The 25,887-nt window shown below is 51.0% G+C and overlaps 1 protein-coding gene across 1 annotated transcript in view; it reads left to right on the forward strand.

Annotated features, from left to right (window-relative positions):
- LOC144734089 (heparan sulfate 2-O-sulfotransferase 1-like) overlaps window positions 1-25,887 on the forward strand; it is a 100,356-nt gene that overhangs the window by 69,675 nt on the left and 4,794 nt on the right. Inside the window, exons 2-3 of the mRNA XM_078616156.1 lie at window positions 16,651-16,976; window positions 24,507-24,592. Of these exons, the coding sequence (XP_078472282.1) occupies window positions 16,651-16,976; window positions 24,507-24,592 (412 nt within the window). The remainder of the gene's footprint in view (window positions 1-16,650; window positions 16,977-24,506; window positions 24,593-25,887) is intronic.

Genomic DNA, 25,887 nt, shown 5'->3' on the forward strand with positions numbered 1-25,887 from the left:
TCACTTGGCATCATCGGACAAATTCGTGCCCAAATTTGTGTCGGGGATATTAAATTGTCTGGGCCGATTTTTGTTTCCTCCTCGCTGGCGGTTCCGTGCCTGCTGGGGACGGACTTCCTGGCCAAAATGCCGATTAGGATATTAATCGACCAGGGATGCATTGAGCTCCCATCGGGCCGACGCATGGCGTTTCTGCCATCCCCCGCTACGAGCCGGACGGCGTTCGCGACGGTGCCGGCGTTCGTAGATAGAACGGTGCGCGTTCCTCCGGGGGCGCAAATGTTGATTCCTTTGAAACTTCGGCGGCCCTTCGCTAAGGGCATTGGGGCTCAAGGGGTTCTGTTGGGACCGTCTAGGGCCGGGGTCAGTGGACCTGATTTACTCCCGGCCCAGACCATAGTGAGAGGGGAAGGAGAACCCTTCATCGCGGTCCTCAATGTGGGCTCGCAGACGGTGGTGGTCCCACAGGGGACCGTGCTTGCTCACGCAACGCCGGTGCCCTGTGAGGAACCCGTCGCGAGTCATGTCGGCGCTTTCCCTGCACCGCGACCACATTCGGACAGCGATGAAGGGTGGCTCGAGGCGCTTTGTGCGGGATCGACGGACCTGTCAAATTTAGAGCGTCAACGTCTTAAGACACTACTAAGGGAATTTTCCGACGTTTTCAGTCGGGATAAATACGATTTGGGCTGCACTAATCTGCTGCGTCACCATATTGATACGGGTGACAGCGCGCCAATACGCCAGAATCCTTTTCGGTTGAGTCCCGCCGAAAAGGACCATGTCAAATCGGCTGTTGATGACATGCTAGCCGCCGACATCATTTCTCCCTCCAACAGCCCTTGGGGAGCGCCGATCGTCCTGGTTAAGAAGCAGGACGGTTCGTTGCGGTTTTGCGTTGACTTTCGGCGCCTTAACAAAATTACGGTTGCCGACGCATACCCGCTCCCACGGATGGACGAATCGCTTGACGCCTTGGCGGGAGCGCGATTCTTCTCCACATTGGACTTACTTTCGGGATTCTGGCAGCTTCCTCTGGACGATGATTCAAAGCCTAAAACTGCTTTCCGTACTCCGCACGGCCTGTTTCAATTCAACCGGTTGCCGATGGGCTTACACTCAGCGCCGGCAACTTTCCAGCGGTTGATGGAATTGGTTTTGGCTGGATTGCAATGGGAGTCGTGCCTGATTTATTTGGATGACGTTATTGTCTTTGGCAAAACTTTTGATGAACATCTCCAGAGGTTGCGGGCGGTTTTCCTAAAGATGCGGGCTGCTAATTTGAAATTTAAGCCCCAAAAATGCCATTTGTTACGCGAGTCGGTGCGTTATTTGGGGCACATCGTGGGACGCTCAGGTATTTCTACCGATCCCGCCAAAACGCAGTGTGTAAGCTCCTGGCCGACTCCCACCTCAGTGGGAGAGGTTAGGAGTTTTATTGGGTTTGCGTCGTATTATAGACGCTTCGTCGCTAATTTTGCGACTATAGCAAAACCCCTACACGCTTTAACATCAAAAGGGGTTCGGTTCTGCTGGGGTCAGGAGGAGGAAGCTGCTTTTTGCTCCCTTCGGGACGCTTTGGTAAACGCTCCTCCCCTGATTTACCCTGATTTTTCAAAACCATTCTTGCTCGACACCGATGCGAGCAACACGGGTATTGGGGGCGTGCTCTCCCAGGTGGTTGACGGCGTGGAACGTGTGGTTGCGTACGGCAGTCGGGTGTTGTCTTCAGCGGAGCAACGATATTGTGTCACCCGTAGGGAACTGTTGGCAATTGTCCATTTCATCCAACAGTATCGCCCATATCTGTACGGTCGGCATTTCACCGTCCGCACAGATCATGCGGCACTGCAGTACGCCCTGAGGGTTCAACAGCCATCGGGACAATTGTCCCGATGGTTGGAGGTCCTCCAGGATTACGATTTCCAAACCACATACCGTAAGGGCGTTCGCCACACCAACGCGGACGCTCTGTCGCGCTTGCCAACCACCTCCGAGTGTGCATGCCTCCTGGGGTCTGGACGTTGCAGACCTCCAGGGGACACATCGGTTCCTGTCTTGGCGGCCGCCAACGACGACGATACAGTAGTTACTAATTCGATCGAACAACAGGGCAAAGATTCCCTGTTGGGGTTGCCCGTCATTGACTGGGGGCGCCTCCAGATGGAGGATGTGTCCCTCCTCGGGTGGCGACGTCGCGTTGGCGGTGCGGCGGGGGGAAAAAGAGGTGGTTCCGACGCATGGGAAATGTGCCAAGGCCTGCTGATGCATTGGGACGGGAAGTCGCGTCGACATCGGCTGGTGGTCCCTACTGGGTTGCGGGGCAGGGTGGTATGGGCCGCTCATGAGCGCCTCCTACACCTGGGGACCCAAAAGACTCTCGCCTTGCTGCAACTTGATTTTTATTGGCCTGGCATGACGAGGGATGTTGGGGATTTGTTGGGATCATGCCCTCGATGTGCACAACGCAAACCGCCGGCACGGGAGTCTAACCCGCCCTTGCAATCGATCAAAGTGTCCAGGATAAACGAGCTGGTCGCTCTGGACATTTTGGGACCATTCCCCGCCACCCCCAGGGGGAATAGATATTTGTTGACTGGTGTCGAGTATTTTACACGCTGGCCTATGGCCTGGCCTCTGGCCAACCAGTCGGCAGCAGCCATCGTGGAGGCCTTTGTTCAGGGTTATGTCCTGGACAAAGGTGCTCCGGAGAGGCTGCTGACCGACCAGGGCAGAAATTTTTCCGGTAAACTACTCAGACAAGTCTGTGATCTCCTGGGCACAAAGAAAATTCGGACCTCCCCATATCACCCACAAACTGACGGGATGGTCGAACGGTTGCATCGCACCATCACGTCCATGTTATCACAACAAGTTTCGGACTCGCAAACGGATTGGGACCTACAAATTCAGGGGGTCTTGGCGGCGTACCGGATGGCACCCCATGCAGCTACGGGGTTTTCTCCCTTTTACCTCATGTACGGCCGAGAACCAGACCCGCCTGTTCGTGCCCAGTTGCAGATCCCCGTGCCGCAGGGAAAAACTAATCTGGCTGACCACGTTAAATTTAATCTGGACAAATTGACCGAGGCACGGGATGCTGCAATGCAAAACTCTGACCTCCATCAGAAGGCGAATGAGCGCCTCAGATTGAGTCGAGCGCACATGCTGCAGTGGAAGCCGGGGGACAAGGCATGGCTGCACTGCCCCCAGGTGCCACTGGCAACCTCCTCTAAACTGGTGCGGCCGTGGCGGGGCCCTGTGGAAGTGGTGGAGGTGTTACGACCGCAGTGCGTGCGCATCAAGTGGGGGAAGCGGCGATGGTTCGTGCACCCCTCTAGGTTAAAACCCTTCTCTGCGGTACACAATCACACTTCACACGCGCGTGGCCAAGCATGTGGGGGGTCGGCCGACTCGCTGGGTCCGTCTCCGTCGCTCTCACCTAATGCCTTGCCGGCTGTGCCACCTTCAGGTGCATCAGGAGTGACGGGCTCACGCCCAATCACCCCTCCTGCGGATACCGAGGGTCACGCGGAGTCGGATGAATGCTCACCCCAAGACGGACAATTGCCACCTGATGGTCCGCCACACGCGGTTACCCCGTGTGAGGGGCCCGCTGCAAGGACGCGCGCTAAAATGCGCAAACTGTTGTGAGGCCGGAAAATGTGTACATAGCTGTTGTGTTCATTGGATGTTGTGTGGGTGGTGTGTTCCCCACTCCTCGGATGTACATATGTTGGCTTCACCGTGTGTTGTGTGTGCGTGGTGGGTTCCCTGCTGATTGTATATAGGCTGTTTTTTTTACGGAATTCGTATTTATTCGGGGGGGGTGCGACGGGTTGTTTTCTCATCTTGCTGTTGCGTTCTTGTTCTGGTTCCTGTTATTGTTCAAAAATAGTGAGGCACACGCGCGGTCAGGGGGTGAAGGCACCTTTATTGTCAAATTTTTGTATGTTGGCAGCCGGGACGGCTGCATGCTATGCGGGGGGGAGTGATGTAGGGGTGTTAGAGAGAGAGCCCGTTATGCATGGCAGCCTATGGTAAACAAACACAGTAGGCGGGGCTACATGTGTGCACGAGCAGGTGCCCTCTGCGACGTCCGCGCCAGACACCCTGGGGGGTCGATTCGGTCATTATGATCCCCCGGGGCCCCACCCCTCAGGGAGGGGTTGGGTATAAAAGGGGAATGTATCGAAGGGCTCGGGAGTGTTGTGTTAGCTAAGAAGAGAAGACGGAAGACGTCCTAGATAGAGCCCTGGTCTCCCCCTGGCACGCCGTCCTTATCAGGACCGCGCAGGCTCGAGCCAGTGGCGTGGTACCAGAGCCAGAGCCAGTGCTGGTCTGGACTCTGGGTACCGGGCCCGACTGACCAGTGTCGGGCCAAGATAGCCTCCCCTAGCCCATTAGAGGAGGACTCAGAGGCAGGCTAGGGTTAGCCTAGAGGTGTGTCCTCAGATAGACGGGTGAGGGGGCCGATACCCCCTCAGTGTGTATGTCACAACGTGTGGTGTTAAATAAACAAGTGTGCCTCCAACTCCGGTGTGAACGAGTCATAAGCGTTACTACATTTACAAAAAGAAAAATAATTCGAGCTGCTGATGATTGAACGTCGCTCCCGGGGGGGGGGGGCTAGCACGGATTTCAATTCCTGGTCACGTGGGTTTGATCCGAGCTGCCGTCCCACGGTCAGGACCTCCCCCAGGTCAACTCAGCCAGAAATGATTACCCATCGAAGGCCTCCCCACCGCTTCCCCCCGTCCCCTTTCCCCCGACCAACTAAATTGTCATTACCCCCTGAGAGGGCCTCCCGCAGGTCAGCTCAGCCTGAAATGAGAGGTGACCTACCAGTGGAGGAGGAGCGGGAGGGGGAGATAATATTCTCCCGGTCAGCTCGGACGCTGTCCCACGTCTGTGCACCTTTCGCTTTGGCGATGCTGAACGGACTCATGATCGGGGGCGCACGAGGATTTGATTTTTGTTTGGTTTTCTATTTTCTATTTTTTTTGCTCGAACTCTGTGGTTTTAGTGGGGGGGAGGAGGGAGGGGTGTTGGGGGCTTTCGCATCCGGTGCATTTAAAATGTTTGGATTGGAAATGCCTCGACACGAACGTACATGCCCATCGCACGACTCTTCAAATGCGTCTACAGATGCATGTGTCAGTGTGTGTCAGTGTGTGTGTGTGTCTGTGTGTGTGTCAGTGTGTGTGTGGGGGGAGTGGTTAACGCGCTGTGCTACGAACCTGACCACTCGGGTTCTATTCCCACTCACGGCAAACACCAGTAACGATTATTTGAACCGGTCCTGGGCCTCCCCTAAGTCGACTCAGCCTCAAATGGGTACCTGTTGCGGTGCGTACAAACATCACCACTTGGGAGACAAAGGCGGCCGGGCGTGGTGCTGGCCACCCACCCCTCGCTACCAGCACTTGCCCCAGTAGTCTGTCACGGGCTATACGGGGGATCTCTGTCTTTGTGTGTGCAATGCTCCGTTGTGTTGCGACATGAAATGAATCTCACACTCACGCCACCTCTCGTTCGCCCAGCAAGTTACGGATTGGTGGCGTGTGGCTCGGTAAAGTTTGGGTAACTCTCCCACGTCTTCCCAGACGTCTGGCTATCGTGGAGAAGTAGGCCAAAATACCCTCTAAAATGTGGGGGGTGGGGGGGTGTCTAGAATCTCCCGTCTCTCTGTACCCCACTGCCCAGCAGCGGCGTGCACAGGTAATTGCAGGGCTGCACCTCTTCCGTTTACCTCGTGCACAAGCTCGTGACGACTCAACGAAGCGTTCCTCTCTGTAAATAAACTCTGCCGAACACTAACAGCAGGCGTCGTCCATAGTAACCGGCCGGACGGCTTCACGGTGGGGCGGGCGGAGAGATTGCCACGTGTACGATTCAAGTTGAGTAGTTTTCAGGTTTAACACGCAGCGGGCTTTCGCGACCAAATATTATATTCGTAATAAAAGTTTTTTTGGGGGGGGGTTAGATCGCGTAAGTATAAATGTGTCTCGATTTAAAGCTTTCTTGACTGCAGGGATTCATCTTCTTGGTTCTTTCGGTAAAGTCACGTACAAGGGAAGTAATAAAATAATAAAAAATAAAACCTAATAAAACAATTCTCACGACGTTTCGGCCACAACGCAAGCAGCCGAAACGTCGTGAGAATTGTTTTATTATGTTTTATTTTTATTATTTTATTACTTCTCTTCTACGTGACTTTACCGAAAGAACCAAGAATATAAATGCGTCGTGACACTCCACCACCCGACACAGCCGTTCAGTAAGGGATTTGTCACGTGAACAAAACGCCAATTATATTCTTGGTTCTTTCAGTAAAGTCACGTAGAAGGTAAATAATAAAATAATACAAATATAAAAACAATAAAAATATAAACATTTTATTGTTTTACCGAAAGAACCAAGAATCAAAAAACGCCAATAAGTTTACTACTTCAGCCCACCCGTGTCTTGGAGAGTAAATCCACAAAATTCACAATTTGAGTGGTACGACGTTTCGCTGGTAATTACATCAGCCAGCATCATCGGGCGATTTGCCAGTCGTGTTTTTATTGAAAAGCATTGGGATGTTTAGCCAATGGCAGTTACATTGTACGTGGGGTTTTTCTTTGTGTAGCGATGGGAGAAATACCAGAGAAACCGGAGGAAACCCGTGCAAATCAGGCGCCAGAGAGAGAGAGTGGGGACGTAGAAAGTTCACGCAGAGAGGCGCCCCGGAGTCACGATTCGAACCCCCAAGGCTCTCGGTGCGTTCGAGGCAGAAGAGTTGCCACCTGCGCTGCCGCCACGCTGCCACAACGATGCACGACAGCAAGCAACAGTGGCAGCAGCAGCAGCGGCAGCAGCAGCAGTAGCAGCAGCAGCACTGCGATGAGCAGTGAGCAGTAGCAGCAGTGGCAGCAGTATTAGTGGCAGCAGCAGCAGTAGCAGCAGCGGTAGCAGTGGCAGCAGCAGCAGCAGTGGCGGCAGCAGCAGGAGGAGCAGCAGCAACAATGGCAGCAGTAGCAACAGTCGCAGCAGTGGCAGCAGCAGCAGTCGCAGCAGCAGCGGCGGTGGCAGCAGCAGCAGCAACAGTAGCAGCAGCGGCAACAGCAGCAGTCGCAGCAGCCGCAGTAGCAGCAGTGGCAGCAGCCGCAGTAGCAGCAGTGGCAGCAGAAAGCAGTGGCAGCAGCAGTAGCAGCAGGAGCAGCAGCAGCAGTGGCAACAGCCGCAGCCGCAGCAGCAGAACTGCGGTGAGCAGTGAGCAGCAGCAGCAACCGCTCGCTCAGCGGAGGCTGTGAACCCGGCCTGACAAACTACCGCAACACGCGCGCGCCCTAATGGGGCCCCGCGTGTTGCGGCATTAAGAGGAGGCTGCAAGCTTCGTTAGCCCCGCGCCGTCGTCATCCATTCCCAGCTTCCGTGAGTCAATTGCGCTATGAATCGGGCGGTGCCGAGTTCGATTCCAGCTGCATGATCAACACCAGTGACGAAGATTTTTTATTGATCCTTAGTCCCGGCAGGGTTGACTCAGCCTTAAACAAAAAAAATCGAATACCTGGGGTCATGCGTTGAAAAAAAACACCGGGAAGACAAAGGCGGCCGTGCGTTCTTCTTGACACGACACCCCCTCGTGCGCCTTGCCGGCATTGGTAGCGCTTCGCTTGCTGCACTTGTCCCGACAATCTGTTAAGACTACACGAGGGATCTTTGTGTTGTGTGTACACAGCTCACGAGTGTTAGCGTGGGTATGTGGTGTGTGTGTGTATGTAATGTGTGTGTAGTGTGTGTGTAGTGCGTGTGTATGTAATGTGTGTCTGTGTATGTAATGTGTATGTAATGTGTATGTAATGTGTGTGTAGTAATGTGTGTGTGTAATGTGTGTGTATGTAATGTGTGTTTAGTGCGTGTGTATGCAATGTGTGTGTAGTGTGTGTGTGCAATGTGTGTGTATGTAATGTGTGTATGTAATTTGTGTGTATGTAATGTGTATGGTTGTGCGTGTGTGTAGTGCGTGTGTATATGTAATGTGTGTATGTAACGTGTGTGTATGTAATGTGTGTATGTAACGTGTGTGTATGTAATGTGTGTATGTAATGTGTATGTAATGTGTGTGTATGTAATGTGTGTGTATGTAATGTGGGTGTATGTAATGTGTGTGTATGTAATGTGTATGTAATGTGTGTGTATGTAATGTGTATGTAATGTGTGTGTATGTAATGTGTATGTAATGTGTATGTAATGTGTGTGTATGTAATGTGTATGTATGTAATGTGTGTGCATGTAATGTGTGTTGACGCGTTGGAATTCCCTCCCATCGTCTGTTTCCCCAAGCTCCTGTCGCAAACCTTATTCCATTCAAGAAACGTGCTCCACTCATATCGATTAAAACTTTGATGATTTGTTCCCGGCCGCTGTAACGTGTTGTACTTTTGGGCCTGGGCTCAGAAACTTTGTTTAAAACAAGCAAACCCAGTTGCGTGCAACCGAGTTGCGTGCAACTAGGGATTGGCAAAACAAACAAAAAAGCACGGGCACATCGGTCAACATCGCTGTTTTGGTTCCCGCGCGCCCCGTGTTTTGACAGTGAAGGTGATGGCTCGGATAACATCGGAACATCCGTGTGTTTTGACAGCGATGGTGATCCCCGCGATGAAACGGGGACATCCGTGTTTTGCTTTCACTGTTGTGTATTTCACGGCAGTTAAAAAATATATATATATTTAAAAAAATATATATATATTTTTGTTTTACATAAAGGCCGAATAGTTTTGTTCTGAGTTCTTGGATGTAAAGAAAAACAAGCCCCGGGTCCGTCACCATTTCTTGTCGACAGTCGCTACGCGTGCCATGACACTGCAGATGAGTCTGACGGTGGCATCTGCTGTTGGTTGACTGTTGACCCTGCAACAGGAGCTTCGTGCCTTGTGAGCGTTGGTGATTGGGTTTTGTTGGTAATTAGTTCATTAAAACTAATCCAAATGTGTGTTCGTAAACGAGCGCCTTCTTCACTGGAGCTGTGACGGAGCTCTACGACAACGCTGACGCAGAATGGAACGATGGGGTTGTCAGGGGCGTGCTACAAGGATTGAGGGATGAGTGACAGCGATAAAGGGGTACTTAGGGGTCACGGAAGGTTAGGGGGAGGGACGGGAAGGAGTGGAGGGGCGAGGGGAGGGAAGAGGAAGAGAATGGGCGATAGAGAAGGGGTGAGGCTGTAAGAGAGGAACGGAAGGAGGTTAAGGAGGGGACTGCTTCATGTACAGGGACAGTGTTCAGTCTGCGAGCAGTGTTGGGCCTATGGTGCAGTGCTAAACCTATGGACAGTGTTGAGCCTATGGACAATGTTGAGCCTATGAGCAGTGTTGAGTCTATAGTGCAGTGTTGAGTCTATGGGCAGTGTTGAGTCTATCGTGCAGTGTTGAGTCTATGGTGCAGTGTTGAGTCTATGGTGCAGTGTTGAGTCTATGGCGCAGTGCTGAGTCTATGGTACAATGTGGAGTATGGTGCAGTGCTGAGTGTATGGTGCAGTGTTGAGTCTATGGTGCTGTGTTGAGTCTATGGTGCAGTGCTGAGTCTATGGTGCAGTGTTGAGTCTATGGTGCAGTGTTGAGTCTATGGTGCAGTGTTGAGTCTATGGTACACTATTGAGTCTATGGTGCAGTGTTGAGTCTATGGTGCAGTGTTGAGTCTATGGTACAATGTTGAGTCTATGGTGCAGTGCTGAGTCTATGGTGCAGTGTTGAGTATATGGTGCAGTTTTGAGTCTATGGTGCAGTGTTGAGTCTATGGTACACTATTGAGTCTATGGTGCAGTGTTGAGTCTATGGTGCAGTGTTGAGTCTATGGTACAATGTTGAGTCTATGGTGCAGTGCTGAGTCTATGGTACAATGTTGAGTCTATGGTGCAGTGTTGAGTCTATGGTGCAGTGCTGAGTCTATGGTACAATGTTGAGTCTATGGTGCAGTGTTGAGTCTATGGTGCAGTGCTGAGTCTATGGTACAATGTTGAGTCTATGGTGCAGTGTTGAGTCTATGGTGCAGTGCTGAGTCTATGGTACAATGTTGAGTCTATGGTGCAGTGTTGAGTCTATGGTGCAGTGCTGAGTCTATAGTAAAATGTTAAGTCTACGGTGCAGTGTGGAGTCTATGGTGCAGTGCTGAGTCTATGGTGCAATGTTGAGCCTATGGTTCAGTGCTGAGTCTATGGTACAGTGCTGAGTCTATGGTACAATGTTGAGTCTATGGTGCAGTGTTGAGTCTATGGTGCAATGTTGAGTCTATGGTGCAGTGTTGAGTCTATGGTGCAGTGCTGAGTCTATGGTGCAGTTTTGAGTCTATGGTGCAGTGCTGAGTCTATGGTACAATGTTGAGTCTATGGTGCAGTGTTGAGTCTATGGTGCAGTGCTGAGTCTATGGTACAATGTTGAGTCTATGGTGCAGTGCTGAGTCTATGGTACAATGTTGAGTCTATGGTGCAGTGTTGAGTCTATGGTGCAGTGTTGAGTCTATGGTGCAGTGCTTAGTCTATGGTGCAATGTTGAGTCTATGGTGCAGTGTTGAGTCTATGGTGCAGTGCTGAGTCTATGGTGCAGTGTTGAGTCTATGGTGCAGTGCTGAGTCTATGGTACAATGTTGAGTCTATGGTGCAGTGCTGAGTCTATGGTACAATGTTGAGTCTATGGTACAATTTTGAGTGCGAGAGAAGATTGGGAACGTGGAGGATTATGGGAAGGCATTGTGTAGAATTGTGGGCATCACTGATTAAAACTTGATTTATGGAACCATAATGGAAATGTTTAATTTCTGTAATGGCCTGCAAATGCAACACAATGCATCGTGGGGAACAAAAGGCATCTCTAAATCAGCTGAGAGATGCAATGTGCGGTGCGCGTGGGGGCGGTGGATGGCGAAGACACATTGATTACTGATTACCACAGTAATTGCATTGCAGCTTATGTGTTATTTTATACCACTTCATCATCATCACCATCACCATTAGCAGCCTTATAGCACGCGATTCTAAACACGAGGCTGAATGCGCAACTAGCGAACCACATCTGCAGTTTGTTTGCCCTCTGGTTTAATGTGCATCTGGCAAGTGCACTGTTGTTGCTGCTGTTGTTGTTATTATTATTTACCCAGGCAAGCCTCACTTGAGTCTCAAAATGCTTTTTTTTCAGGAGGGTCCTGCCAAGTTTTCGGTCGCAGCGTGTAATCGCAAGTGAAAAGAAATGTGCATGTAATTAGGTGATTCATAATAGAAATGTTTTGGGTGAGATCGCGTAAATATACATGTGTCGTTAAACCCGACACAGCCAATTAATAAGGGCTGTCACGTAAACAGAACGTGCCAATTCGTTACTAGTACAGCACACCGGTGTGTTGGAGAGTAAACCCATAACATTTACAACTCTAGTTCTAACCCAAAAACCTCTTTTATAGATAATATTGGTCTCGAAAGCATTCGTTTTAATTCGGTAATTGTTTCCAACATTGGGGCGTTTGGTCAAATAATGGAGTGTGTGTACAACATTAGATCTCCTTTTCCAGTACCAAAATATAATAATAGGGGTTTTCCCCTTTTTTCTGCAAACAAAACTAAAACCTTTTTTACAAGGAATCATGTCTGCATTAACCACAATACTTGTGGTCAAAATTCAAACAAAAAACACACTGCTAATATATGCATTGTCCTTGAAACTGATTGGTCCACACCAGAGATGGTACTGGCAAAGGAGGTCTAATGATGTAAATGCTTACCTCGAGCCCTCATTACTTTGATAGTGCATTGTCTTTGAGCTGTGTACGCCTTTTGGCGTCCTCTGGTCTAGCACCAATTGAGGCGAGGCTCAAAAGAAAGCCGTCTCTGGTGTGTACCAATCAGTTTCAAGAACAATGCATATATTATCAGAGTGTAATTCTAGATTTGAAGCTTTCGTGACTGCAAGGATTCATATTCTTAGGTTTTTTTCGGTAAAGTCACGTAGGTAAAAAAAATTAAATTGAAATTAATAAAAGTAAAAAAAAATCACGACGTTTCGGAGGCAACACAAGCTTCCGTCTTCAGGTGGAACCATCACCGCACGATAGCTGTATCAAGTGAGAAAAATTCCAAGAAAACTGTCCTTGTATATTATCAGAGTGTGTGGTTTTTTTGCATTTTGACCACAAGTATTGTGGTTAATGCACCGCATAATTCCTCGTAAAAAAAGGTTTTAGTTTTGTTGCTAGAAAAAAGGGGAAAACCCCTATTATTATGGAGTGTGTGCTTAGCTACGGGGGAAACCGGAGAACCCAGAGGAAGCGAATGCAGAACAGGGGGAGAAACATGCAACCTCCCACACAGAATAGGGGCCGTGTCGGGGAAGCGAACCCAGGTGCTTTATTCTATGAGGCACGAGTGTGACCACTGCGCCACTGTGCTGCCAGCTCATAGACGGGCAGTCACACCACACCGGGCAGAAGAAGAAGTTGGACAGCGTTGCTCTGCTCGGAGCTGGAGGACGGCCGCTTTGAACTTCGAGCTGATTCCGCGATCAGGCGTCCAATGAAGGGAGGTGACGAGCCAGAGTCGTTCCGTTTGTGTCCGGGCAGCGATTCGCGGTTCGGCTCCTGCAGGCCACACTAGTTATTACCGGCGAAGTGTACGAGCCGCACAGACACTACGCGGATGTCTGCTTCACTCGCAGCGGATTGCAAAGGGTCCCTCCCGAAACGTCGTTCGATGACAGAGAAGTGTCGTTGCATGCTGGCGTCATGACTCAAATTTTTCACGTTTATAAAAAAAAAACGAACAACAACAAAATTTCCGTGCAAAGTACACGACCGTGACTTCGCCTGCAGATCGCGTCCGTGAGACGCAGCAAGGGGGCCTCGTCTTCCTTCGCGACGATAGTCCTGAGCTACGGGAACGAGAGAGCGAGTACCCAGGGTACTCGACTGGTCTAGATTTGAAGCTTTCGTGACTGCAAGGATTCATACTCTTTGGTCTTTTTTGGTAAAGTCACGTAGGTAAAAACAAATGTAATAAATGAAAATAACTAAATTAAATCACCACGTTTCGGAAGCAACACAAGCCTCCGTCTTCAGGTGGAACACGCCACAGCAGAATCACTGTGGCCAATAAAGAGAGCTGTTTAGAGACCCACCCGGTCACACGGCGCAGCACCGATGCCTCTTTTTTCCACTGCCGCAACAGAGCCGAGCCGGCCTCGGCGCGGCTCGGCAGTTGGACGGATTGTTCTTTTGTCCTTATCCACCGCACAGCCAGCAGCTCCATCCCACCGCTCCTCGTCTGGCATTCACTCGTTTTGATTGAATTTAGTAGTTTTCATTTATTTTATTCTTTACCTACGTGACTTTACCGAAAAAAGCAAAATACTCGACTCTTATCGTTGTTGTTGTTATTAGTGAAGCTCTCGTGGGTTCTTTTGATGGGGGGGGGGGTGTGGATACTGGCGACACAAAGCGTGGGAGAGCCCCCCCCCCTTCTCTCTCTCTCTGCCAGCCCCGCCCTGCGTGCCGTCACTCAGCCTCTCGTTAAAAACTAAACGAAACACGAGGTAAATAAATAAATAAATGCGCGCGCACGGGCGCGCGCGCCTCCTGCCAGAGCTCAGACGAGCATCAATCAATGCTCGGGGCATCGGGCCCCTTGCATCGCCTTACGGAGTGAGATGTATTTTTTTTGCGTTTGTTATTCCGCTTGTTTACTCAAGACGGTGCTCGCCCAGTCTAGAGACTATTTCTCCCGAGTGGTCTGGCAAGTGTTTGCTTTGTGGTCAGGGAGCGATGTGGTGGTGGTGGTGGTTGTTGCTGCTGCTGCTGTGTACACTCCCAATTTGTTTTGTTTTTCTCTGCGGATAATTGTTTCGAGCATTGGGATGATGTTTTGTTGGCCAATGGCACTTACATTGCGCGTGCGTTTGGCGATGGGAGACAACTTGAGAACGCAGAGGGAAAAGGCAGGCGGAGCAGACAGGCGCAGAACTACAAATTCTAATTCTATCTTTTATCTATTTGTGTTTTTAACCAGGTAAGGCCCCTCTGAGCTGTGAAGCTTTCTTTCATAAGCGACCTGGCCGCAAATGATAGCTCAACGAAGTGGCTCACGGTCACGTGGAAATTTGCTGCAGCCAAATGCGCTAAACGCACGTTTCTAAACGCGGAGAGGGAAAAAAAACATCCACGCGGCCACGGCGACAACCTCCTGTATACCAGGCGAGGTAGTTAACATCTCGCCACCGTGGCGCCCCCGTGGCTCCCTGCCAGCAGACTCCACGAGTCTGTGAAACACGACAGAGAGACCCCAGGTCCTGGGCAATATCAGCGCGGCGCTAACACCGAACGCGCAGAATTATTGCGAGCGGTGGTTCGTAACCTTTCTTTTGCAGCCTTGCAGCCCCCTTATGGTTCTCAATCATAAACAAAAAATGTAGAAAATTTGAATCAACACGTAGGGTTTTTATGAAACAAAGTAGTTGTTCATACGTGCCCGGGCTTAATTTGTGCTTTCGATTATTCACATTCTAAAAATATATATAAATAGCCACGTCTCGCTACAACCCCCGAGGGGTTGCGTGCCCCCAGGTTAAGAACTGCTGGTTCGGAGTAACCAGCGCGGGTTGGACACGCGATGGCATTACGCGCGTCTAGCGAGCCGTGCATCCAGGTGAGCGGCAGCTTAATTATGAATCTCTCTCTCTCGCTCTCTCTTTCTCGCTCTCTCTCTCTCGCTCTCTCGCTCTCTCGCTCTCTCGCTCTCTCGCTCTCTCGCTCTCTCGCTCTCTCGCTCTCTCGCTCTCTCGCTCTCTCGCTCTCTCGCTCTCTCGCTCTCTCGCTCTCTCGCTCTCTCGCTCTCTCGCTCTCTCGCTCTCTCGCTCTCTCGCTCTCTCGCTCTCTCGCTCTCTCGCTCTCTCGCTCTCTCGCTCTCTCGCTCTCTCTCTCTCTCTCGCTCTCTCGCTCTGTCGCTCTCTCGCTCTCTCGCTCTCTCGCTCTCTCGCTCTATCGGGCGCGCGCGGCGCGTGATTAGCCCAATTGCGTAGCGGAGCCCATTAAGCGACGCGCCGCATCGATCGTCGTTCGGGGTGGGGGGGGGATGCGACACCGAGGAAACACTTTCCCTAACATTGATCCCGCGACCTAATGGGTGAAGTATGGATTGTTTTGCCGCCCCCCCCCCTCCCCCCCCAACTCCCGCCCCGTAATAAATTGCCGGTGTTGTAAGGTTAATGCTTATTACTCGCCGGTGGCATTACGAACTGGTAGCCTGCGACTGTCAATCCGGGAAGCCTTTATTATTTATTTACAGAAACATATTAGGGGGGGGGGGTGCATGAATTATTGCAAGCACGCACGCAACACGTGCATAACATTCACAGTCTCTAATTCCTCTCGCAACTGTTGCTATGTTATTGTAATGGTCAGGGCAACTTCGCATTTGGATGGGCAATGGGCCTCCAGGTACACAGGTCGGATAAGTTCAACCAGCAGGTCACGGTCACCGCCACTCTATCAACACGGTCATCACGATGACCCCCACCTCCCCCCTGGGTGTGCTCAGTGAGTAAGGTGCACGCTGGGTCCACGGTCAAGCGATCGTTGAAAGTGGCAGCCGCGTGAAGGAACGCGCCCCGCGGGGTCAGAGTTCGATGGCGCGGACCCCCGATGACCCGAGTTCGATGCCCGCTCGCGGCCAACATTCATCGACGGTGTTCTGAACTGGTTTGCTGGGACTCTCCTAGGTCGACTCAGACGCATGTTTGGTACCTCGCCACTGGGGAGACAAAGGCGGTCGGGCGTGGTGCTCGCCACCCACCACACCATCTCGTGCATTCATGGGCGCTGTTCGCTAACAGCACTTGCCCCAACAGCCTGCTGAGGCTATACAAGGGGAGGGTGGTCTTTGTCTGTGTGTGTGTGTCTATATTCTCGCAAACAATCGCGATGTGAGAGATGGTGTCCATTAACGAAAACATTTATTTTTATTACCCCACGGTCAACACAGCCGACTTTTTAAGCCGGGGATTCGGGCCGGGTTTGTCTCTGCATCGCGGGGGGCTCTTGAGGGGGTCAGTGGGGGGGGGGGCTCCTCCCAAATCGTCTGCATTGCGGTTATGCGCTCACCATACACGATGCCGCTCGCCGTTACAATCATCCATCCAGTGAGGGGCATGGGGCGGGGAACTGTGGTGGTGGTGGTGGGGTCCTTTGATAGAGGCTCCTTCTCCTGAAGTCCAGGCGTCCGCGGAATGATTTCGAGTGTCCGTGATGCTGAGAGCCGGGCAACGAGTCGGGCTAGATTCGTGCGCGCGCTTCTGTCAGACTTAGACGGATGTTGTTGATGTTGTTGTTGTTGTCGTCGTCGTCGTTATAGGCGCTCGCGAACAGCGCTTGCCCCCCCAAACATTCTGTCCACGCACAAACACTAGCCGGGTATCGGGTAGGGTAAGAGTATCGGATACCCGATTGCGACCTCTGCCCTGGGTACTCGCTCTCTCGTGCCCGTAGCTCAGGACCATCGTCGCGAAGGAAGACGAGGCCCCCTTGCTGCGTCTCACGGACGCGATCCGCAGGCGCAGTCACGGTCGTGTACTTTGCACGTGAGGATCATCGCCTCTCCGTTGTCTTTCTTTCGCGTGCTGCCGGCAGAGCGCGTGATCGCGCGGCGAGAGGCGCAGAGCTCCGAGTCTCGACTCGCCGCCGAACATCGGCAGCTTCAGCAGCCGCAGCGGCTGCTCCTGCCGCCGACGCAACCCGAGGCGGCCCTGGGGCCTGCGGCAGCCGCGGCGGCGTCCGCACCCGCCCAGCCGCCTGCTGACGACAGCAACGACGTGGTGATCGTGTACAACCGCGTGCCGAAAACGGGCAGCACTTCCTTCACCAACGTGGCGTACGACCTGTGCGGGCGCAACTCGTTCCACGTGCTGCACATCAACACCACGCGCAACAGCCCCATCATGTCTCTGCACGACCAGGTGTCACACCCGGTCACACGGCGCAGCACCGATGCCTCTTTTTTTTCCACTGCCGCAACAGAGCCGAGCCGGGCTCGGCGCGGTTGGCCGGGTTGTTTTTTTTTTCTTCCTTATCCACCGCACACCCAGCAGCTCCATCCCACCGCTCCTCGTCTGGCATTCACTCGTTATTGAGCTGCAGGGAGGCCTTAGCCCAGGAGCCTTACAAGAGGCATGGGGGTTCTCAAGGGCACGTGGAGGTTATGGATCGGCACGCACAGTAATGCGGTTACAGCACAGAGCCGCGCTGCGTTCACCCCTTGCGAGTGAACATCGATCGCGCTCCATCTTGGACACGCGCGCGCACGCGCGTGCGTGGCGCGTGCCTGTTTCAACAAAACAACATTTCCTCCCACGTGTATCCGGATCGTGCCATCGGTGTCGTGACACGAGAGGGACGATTTACATTGCATCTCGTGTTAGGAAACGGCCCGTGGAAGCGGATATCACAGAGCTACTTGTGAGATCTATTTCGTTTGACCCCTGGTCCACACCCCCTGCACCACCGAAAGTAACGTCCCTGGAATGATTCGTCGAGTGACAGTCAACACCCGCCGTTAATTTCTCACAATTTGAATTTTCCATAATAAACGTTTTTGGGTTTGATCGCGTTATTTATAAATGTGTCGTAACCCTCCACCACCCGACACGGCCAATCAGCAAAAAAAGTGTCACGTTGACAAAAGACAAATAGTTCACTACTTTACCCCACCGGTGTGTTGAAGAGTGAATCCACAACATTTACAGTGGATTCACTCTTCAACACAAAAAGTTTGTTATGAATAATTTTGGTCGCGAAAGCCTACGTGTTAATTTGAATTTTGGCAAATAAATTCCAGAGCCGAATTAAATGTCATATTGCGTGCAGTCATGGGTGCCCAAGCATCGACAAAATCAACTCGTTACACTTGAGCGCCCATGGTGTAATCTGATGATCGGCAATTTCATACCGGCTCCGTCTCTGTAAGTGGATGGGTCTCTGTGTGAGTGTATGGGTCTCTATGTGAATCTATGGGTCTCGATGCGAGTATATGGCTTCATCACAGGCAGCAGCTGCCTGGATTCGAACCCAGGTAGTCAGTAAAGCCACCTGGCCACCTCACCAGTATCATTATTATCACACTCGTTCACCCCGGAAAGCCTCACCGAATATCAAGCCTCGTTTGTGCGTCTGTGCGCGGGTTTTCCGCACCCGGTTTGAATTAAATTTGCCGCGGCAATCAAACGAATGAACGAACTAACGAACGAACGATGAACGACTGAACGAGAGCCTCTCGCGCATCTCACAAGGCGAGCACCATGAAGGGCATTGAACAGCGCGTCCACTGAGCGACACGTGTCAATCGCGATTTGCCGCTGATTAACGGGTGGAATGGGGCAGTGCCTTCCCAGCCCTGGGAATCGATGAATAATGAATGGGGCAAATTTTTATTCTCGCCGGTGCAAAAGCGGGAGAGTGGCTCGGGTGCGAGAAACGTGAAAAACTAACGAGACGCCCATCAGCCCCGAGCTTCCTTATTTCACAGGATGAATATGACATACTCCACCGAATTAACGCAATGATCCTACCCTCGTGAACAAGGCGAACGTCGTGTTTGGGTGAGTGTGCGTTTGCACGCGCGCGCTGCTGAACAACACAACGGCAAATATCCCCCGTGTAGCCTAAATAGGTTGTTGGGGCAAGTGCTGTTAGCGAGCACCTATGAAGGCCGGCACGGCACACGAGGGGGTTAGTGGCCAGCAACCACGCCCGGCCGCCTTTGTCTCCCCAGTAACGATGTTTACACACCGCATCAGGTACTAATTTGAGGCTGAGTCGACCTTCGGGAGGCCCGTGACCGGTTCAAATTATCGTCGCCGGTGTTGGCCGTGAGCGGGAATCGAACTCGGGACGCCGCGTTCATAGCGCAGCGCGCTAACCGCGACAATACTGCTCCACCCAGAGACACAGACACGCGGACACACGCAGACACACACACAGAGACACACACACACACGCAGACACACGCAGACACACACACAGAGACACACACACACGCAGACACACACACACGCAGATACACACAAACGCAGACACACACACACGTAGACACACACACGCAGATACACACACACGCAGACACACACAAACGCAGACACACACACACACGTAGACACATGCACACACACGCAAACACATGCACACACAGACACACACACACACGGGCGCGCTTTTGCGTGCGCTTGTGGCTACCTCTGAACGAGGAGGAATGTGCGCGCCGTACGGCCAAAAGCCGATAAGCACAGCCGCTAGACAATTACGATGTAAGTGCTCTTGCATCTATGTACATCATCGTCTAATGCAGATGACAAAGCTCTCGCGGCACGGGGCAAATAGCTCGAGAACATTGCCAAATGCTCTGGCAGCTGATCTCACTTTATCGAAGGCTTATTTCCGTCGCTGGAGAGTGCGACCACGTGCTCTCAAAAACACCACAAGCGCTTTTCGCCTGGGACAATCGTGCAGTAGATGCCACCCTTGATGCGTTACTCTGTGGTAGCCCAGCGCGCTGTGACCCCCGCTCCAAGATGAATCGGGGTTGTCGTGGACAGGAAACCTGGCATTCAAGCCCGACCATGCAAAAAAAAACACTGATCTTGTGAAAAAAAGCCAAATCAAGAATCGCCTTGATAATTGTTTTTTTACCCTTTTATCTGGCTACAAAACTGACACCTTTTTTTACAAGGAGTCATGTTTGCATTGACCACAATAGCTGCGGTCGGAATGCTAACAAAAAACACAACCTATCTACGTGACTTTAACGACAGACCCAAGAATATGCGCTTGGATTATTTGACTGCTGCTAGAAATGTCCACGTGTGATCGTGATTACATCAGCCACTGGCGATGGCTACCGCGTGTGGACCAGATTACCTCATGGGCGGGCGGGGGGGAAGAGATAACAACTCAGTGGACTTAAATTTCGATTGAAAGCTTTCGTGACTGCAGGGATTCATCTTCTTGGTTCTTTCGGTAAAGTCACGGCTGCTTGCGTTGTGGCCGAAACGTCGTGAGAATTATTTTATTTTATTATGTTTTATTTTTATTATTTTATTATTTCCCTTCTACGTGACTTTACCGAAAGAACCAAGAAGATGAACTCAGTGGACTTTACCTGGTGAAGTGAAATCGCTTTAGTTTTATTTAGAGGAACAGGTGGGCTCGGCACGCCTCGGTGGACTGCTGTTCCTCTCACGCTCCCTTAAACACCCACGCCCTTGTACGGCATCGTTCATTTAAATCCCCGGACAACCTCGAGACAATTTACTCCGCCTTCCATTATTTTTCATTTCCTACGAAGCGAGCAGAGAGGGAGAGAGAGCGAGCGCTCGGATAGCGGAGAATATTCTCCCCTAGGGAATTGTTGTGAGACGCCGTCTTAATATGGATAGGGCGAGGTCTGTGAGAATGCGTTTGTCTGTAACCCGTCCGCCCGCCCGTCCAGTGTCCCCCAGCCAAGGCTATTTAGAGACGGCATCTCATTTGTGCCTGGGCACGTGGGAATATTCTGGGATAGTGGTAGAGGGCCCTAAGTGCACTTCAGCCAATAGAGATGAATTGCCTCGTGTTAATGCGCAGCGTGCGTATATAGATAGCAACTGTCGCGATATAGGGCTGCAGAGCTTGGGCAAGTGTTGGCTTGGGCAATTGTTTTTTGGCTAATTGTTAGCTTGGGCAATTGTTAGCTTAGGTAATTGTTAGCTTGGGCAATTGTTAGCTTGGGTTATTGTTGGCTTGGGCAATTGTTAGCTTGGGTAATTGTTAGCTTGGGTAATTGTTAGCTTAGGTTATTGTTGGCTTGGGCAATTGTTAGCTTGGGTTATTGTTAGCTTGGGCGATTGTTAGCTTGGGTAATTGTTAGCTTGGGCAATTGATAGCTTGGGTTATTGTTGGCTTGGGCAATTGTTAGCTTGGGAGATTGTTAGCTTGGGCGATTGTTAGCTTGGGCGATTGTTAGCTTGGGCAATTGTTAGCTTGGACAATTGTTAGCTTGAGTTATTGTTGGCTTGGGTTATTGTTTGCTTGGACAATTGTTAGCTAGTTGCGATTGTTGGCTTGGGCAATTGTTAGCTTGGGCGATTGTTAGCTTGGGCGATTGTTAGCTTGGGTAATTGTTAGCTTGTGCAATTATTAGCTTGGGTTATTGTTGCCTTGGGTTATTGTTGGCTTGGGCAATTGTTAGCTTGGGTGATTGTTAGCTTGGGCGATTGTTAGCTTGGGCGATTGTTAGCTTGGGTTATTGTTAGCTTGGGTAATTGTTAGCTTGGGCAATTGTTAGCTTGGGCTATTGTTGGCTTGGGCAATTGTTAGCTTGGGTTATTGTTGCCTTGGGCGATTGTTGCCTTGGGCGATTGTTGGCTTAGGCGATTGTTGCCTCGGGCAATTGTTAGCTTGGGCGATTGTTAGCTTGGGCGATTGTTAGCTTGGGTAATTGTTAGCTCGTGCAATTATTAGCTTGGGTTATTGTTGGCTTGGGCAATTGTTAGCTTGGGTGATTGTTAGCTTGGGTAATTGTTAGCTTGGGTGATTGTTAGCTTGGGTTATTGTTGGCTTGGGCAATTGTTAGCTTGGGTTATTGTTGGCTTGGGCAATTGTTAGCTTGGGTGATTGTTAGCTTGGGTAATTGTTAGCTTGGGCAATTGTTAGCTTGGGTTATTGTTGGCTTGGGCAATTGTTAGCTTGGGTTATTGTTGGCTTGGGTTATTGTTGGCTTAGACAATTGTTAGCTTGGGCGATTGTTGGCTTGGGCAATTGTTAGCTTGGGCGATTGTTAGCTTGGGCGATTGTTAGCTTGGGTTATTGTTAGCTTGGGTAATTGTTAGCTTGGGCAATTGTTAGCTTGGGCAATTGTTGGCTTGGGCAATTGTTAGCTTGGGTTATTGTTGCCTTGGGCGATTGTTGCCTTGGGCGATTGTTGGCTTAGGCGATTGTTGCCTCGGGCAATTGTTAGCTTGGGCAATTGTTAGCTTGGGTTATTGTTGCCTTGGGCGATTGTTGCCTTGGGCGATTGTTGGCTTAGGCGATTGTTGCCTCGGGTAATTGTTAGCTTGGGCAATTGTTAGCTTGGGTTATTGTTGGCTTGGGTTATTGTTGGCTTAGACAATTGTTAGCTTGGGCGATTGTTGGCTTGGGCAATTGTTAGCTTGGGTTATTGTTAGCTTGGGTAATTGTTAGCTTGGGCAATTGTTAGCTTGGGTTATTGTTGGCTTAGACAATTGTTAGCTTGGGCGATTGTTAGCTTGGGCGATTGTTAGCTTGGGTTATTGTTAGCTTGGGTAATTGTTAGCTTGGGCAATTGTTAGCTTGGGTTATTGTTGGCTTGGGCAATTGTTAGCTTGGGTTATTGTTGCCTTGGGCGATTGTTGCCTTGGGCGATTGTTGGCTTAGGCGATTGTTGCCTCGGGCAATTGTTAGCTTGGGCGATTGTTGGTTCCGGCTGCCTTCCTGCCGACTTGTCTGTGATTCCCGGCACTTCCGGCGCGACAACTGCGCGTGACAATTCCACGGCGTGCTGAGATGCAACGTAACAAGAAATTACACCCTTTAATAATATGTAACAAACAAAAAAATAGCAATTATATATTTAGATGTACAGACGCATTGTTTGTCTGCGTCCATGCCCACCGTCCAACTTTTCGCTTCGCGAGCCGAAAAGACAAGTGTTGTTTTTCCAAGGTACCAAACCTTAAATTTCGATTTGAAGCTTTCGTGACTGCAGCGATTCATATTCTTGGTTCTTTCGGTAAAGTCACGTAGAAGGGAAATAATAAAAAAAAAATTGAACAATTAACTTCTCACGAAAATGTTCTTGCTGTGGTTTTCACACCCGATGACGATTGCTTGTGTTGCAATCAAAACATCGTGAGAATTTTATTGTTTTATTTTTATGATTTTATTATTTCCCTTCTACGTGACTTCACCGAAAGAACCAAGAATATCTACCAAACCTTATTAACTTCATAATTCACTCCGGACGGCTCCCCGAGTCTAATCATTCTCGCACTTCGGGGTGACGGGGCAATCCGTTCACGCGTTACACGTGGGGAGAAGGCGTTCGTAAGAAGGCCTGCCAGCCCATAAGGGCAGAGCGATCTTCTCAGAGCTCCTCTGCAGTGTTTTGTCGACGTCTGCGGTGGAGCGAGTGACTCGCGTGGCCGACTGCGATGCTTGCTGTTGTCGCAGTGTCCGAAGCTTGACGCAAAGCCAAAGCCATTTCCTGTCCAAATGATCACTGAGGCATTGATGCTGTTTAGAGCTCTGATCCGTTGGTGGTAATTCCACATTGCTATGGCAGGGGTGAGTCCTTGCTTAGGACAACCACTGTTGACTTCCCTACACGTGGTACTTATTTTACTGACCCCTGAGGAATGATGGGTTGAGTCAACCCCCATACAGGATGTGAACTCGCGTCTTTCCAATTGCAAACCCCTCGCTGAGCCACTTGGGCGAATAAACACAAAAAACACAAAGATCCCCCGTATAGCCTTAACATACTGTAGGGGCAAGTGCCGTTAGCGAGCACCTTTGAAGGCCAGAACAGCACAGCACACGAGGGGGTGGGTGGCCAGCACTACGCCCGACCGCCTTTGTCTCCCCAGTGGCGATGTTTACACACCGCACCAGGTACTCATTTGAGGCTGAGTCGACCTAGGGGAGGCCCAGGAGCGGTTCAGATAATCGTCACCGGTGTTGGCGGTGAGCGGGAATCGAACCCGGATCGCCGGGTTCATAGCACAGCGCGCTAACCGCTACACCACCGCTCCCCACACACACACACGCCTACACACACGAACACCTACACACACACACAAAGACAAAGATCCTCCTGCATAGCCTTCACATACTTTTGGGGCAAGTGGGGGGCGCAGTGGCACAGTGGTTAGCGCGCCACGCCACGAAGCTGGCGAGCCGAGTTTGATCCACGTTCCCTGCCGACATCGGTGACACGTTCCTAAACCCGACCCTGACCCGTCCCCTTACGTCGACTCGGCCTGATAATTTTTTTTTTTACCCTTTTATCTGGCAACAAAACTGACACCTTTTTTACAAGGAGTCATGTTTGCAGAGACCACAATACCTGCAGTCGTAATGCAAACAAAAAACACAACTCTGAAAACGTATGCACTGTCCTTGAAGTTGATTGGTCCACACCCGAGACAGCTTTCCTTAGAGCCTAGTCTCACATGGTGTTGGACCAGACGACGCCAAAAGGCGCACTAACTCGGCCTCTTCATGAGTAGCTGGCGCGGTGTGTTAACATCAGCGTTGGGGAGACAAAGGTGGTCAGGCGTGGAGCTGACCACCCGACCCGCTCGTGTGCCGTGTCGACCTACAAATATGTGCTACTGTCCAGCAACGCTTGCTACCCCGCAAGTCTGTCGAGGCTATACGGGGGATCTTTGTCGTTGTGTGGGGGCTGTGGTGTGACCGGCGTTGTTCTCTCTCGCAAGGCCAAGTTCGTGAGCAACGTCACGACGTGGAAGGAAATGAAGCCGGGCTTCTACCACGGCCACCTGTCCTTCATCGACTTCACCAAGTGAGTGCAAGACTCCTCGTGCTCCGCATGCTCATCATCTCTCCTCCCTCACGCCCCCCCCCCCCCTCTCCTCCTCCTCCTCCTCTCCCCCACTCTCCCACTCCTTCACAGCGCACACGGGAATAGCAACATCAGCAGCATGCTCACAACCACCACCACCATAATCATCACCAGCACCACCATCATGATCATCACCACCATCACCACCACCATAATCATCACCACCATCATAATCATCACCACCATCATAATCATCACCACCATCACCACAATCATAATCATCACCACCATCATAATCATCACCACCATCATAATCATCACCACCACCACCACCATCATGATCATCACCATCACCAACACCATAATCACCACCACCATAATCATCACCACCACCACCATCATGATCATCACCATCACCACCACCACCACAATCACCACCACCATCATGACCATAATCACGTTTGCTGAAGACCGTCCGTCGTTCGCGCAGGTTGGTGGATGATCAAAAAGGGAAATCGCGCGCGGTGTCCGTGGGGAAATCCACAGGCAGAGCGGCAAGGCAGAGATTTCCCAAGCTCTGTCGTCCTGTACATTGGGGTGTCTGAGTGATAGGGGTTGGGGTAGTGATAAGGGTTGGGTAGTGATAGGGGTTGGGGTAGTGATAGGGGTTGGGGTAGTGATAGGGGTAGTGATAGGGGTAGTGATAGGGGTTGGGGTAGTGATAGGGGTAGTGATAGGGGTAGTGATAGGGGTGGTGATAGGGGTAGTGATAGGGGTTGGGGTAGTGATAGGGGTAGTGATAGGGGTTGGGGTAGTGATAGGAGTTGGGGTAGTGACAGGGGTAGTGATAGGGGTTGAGGTAGTGATAGGGGTGGTGATAAGGGTTGTGATAGGGGTTGGGGTAGTGACAGGGGTAGTGATAGGGGTAGTGATAGGGGTTGGGGTAGTGATAGGGGTAGTGATAGGGGTTGGGGTAGTGATAGGAGTTGGGGTAGTGACAGGGGTAGTGATAGGGGTTGAGGTAGTGATAGGGGTAGTGATAGGGGTAGTGATAGGGGTTGGGGTAGTGATAGGGGTGGTGATAAGGGTTGTGATAGGGGTTGGGGTAGTGACAGGGGTAGTGATAGGGGTAGTAATATAGTTTGAGGTAGTAATAGGGGTAGTGACAGGGGTAGTGATAGGGGTTGGGGTAGTGATAGGGGTGGTGATAAGGGTTGTGATAGGGGTTGGGGTAGTGATAGGGGTAGTGATAGGGGTAGTAATATAGGTTGGGGTAGTAATAGGGGTAGTGATAG

Source organism: Lampetra planeri, chromosome 49 (genome assembly GCF_965212315.1).
Source record: "Lampetra planeri chromosome 49, kcLamPlan1.2.h2, whole genome shotgun sequence".
Lineage (NCBI taxonomy): Eukaryota > Metazoa > Chordata > Hyperoartia > Petromyzontiformes > Petromyzontidae > Lampetra > Lampetra planeri.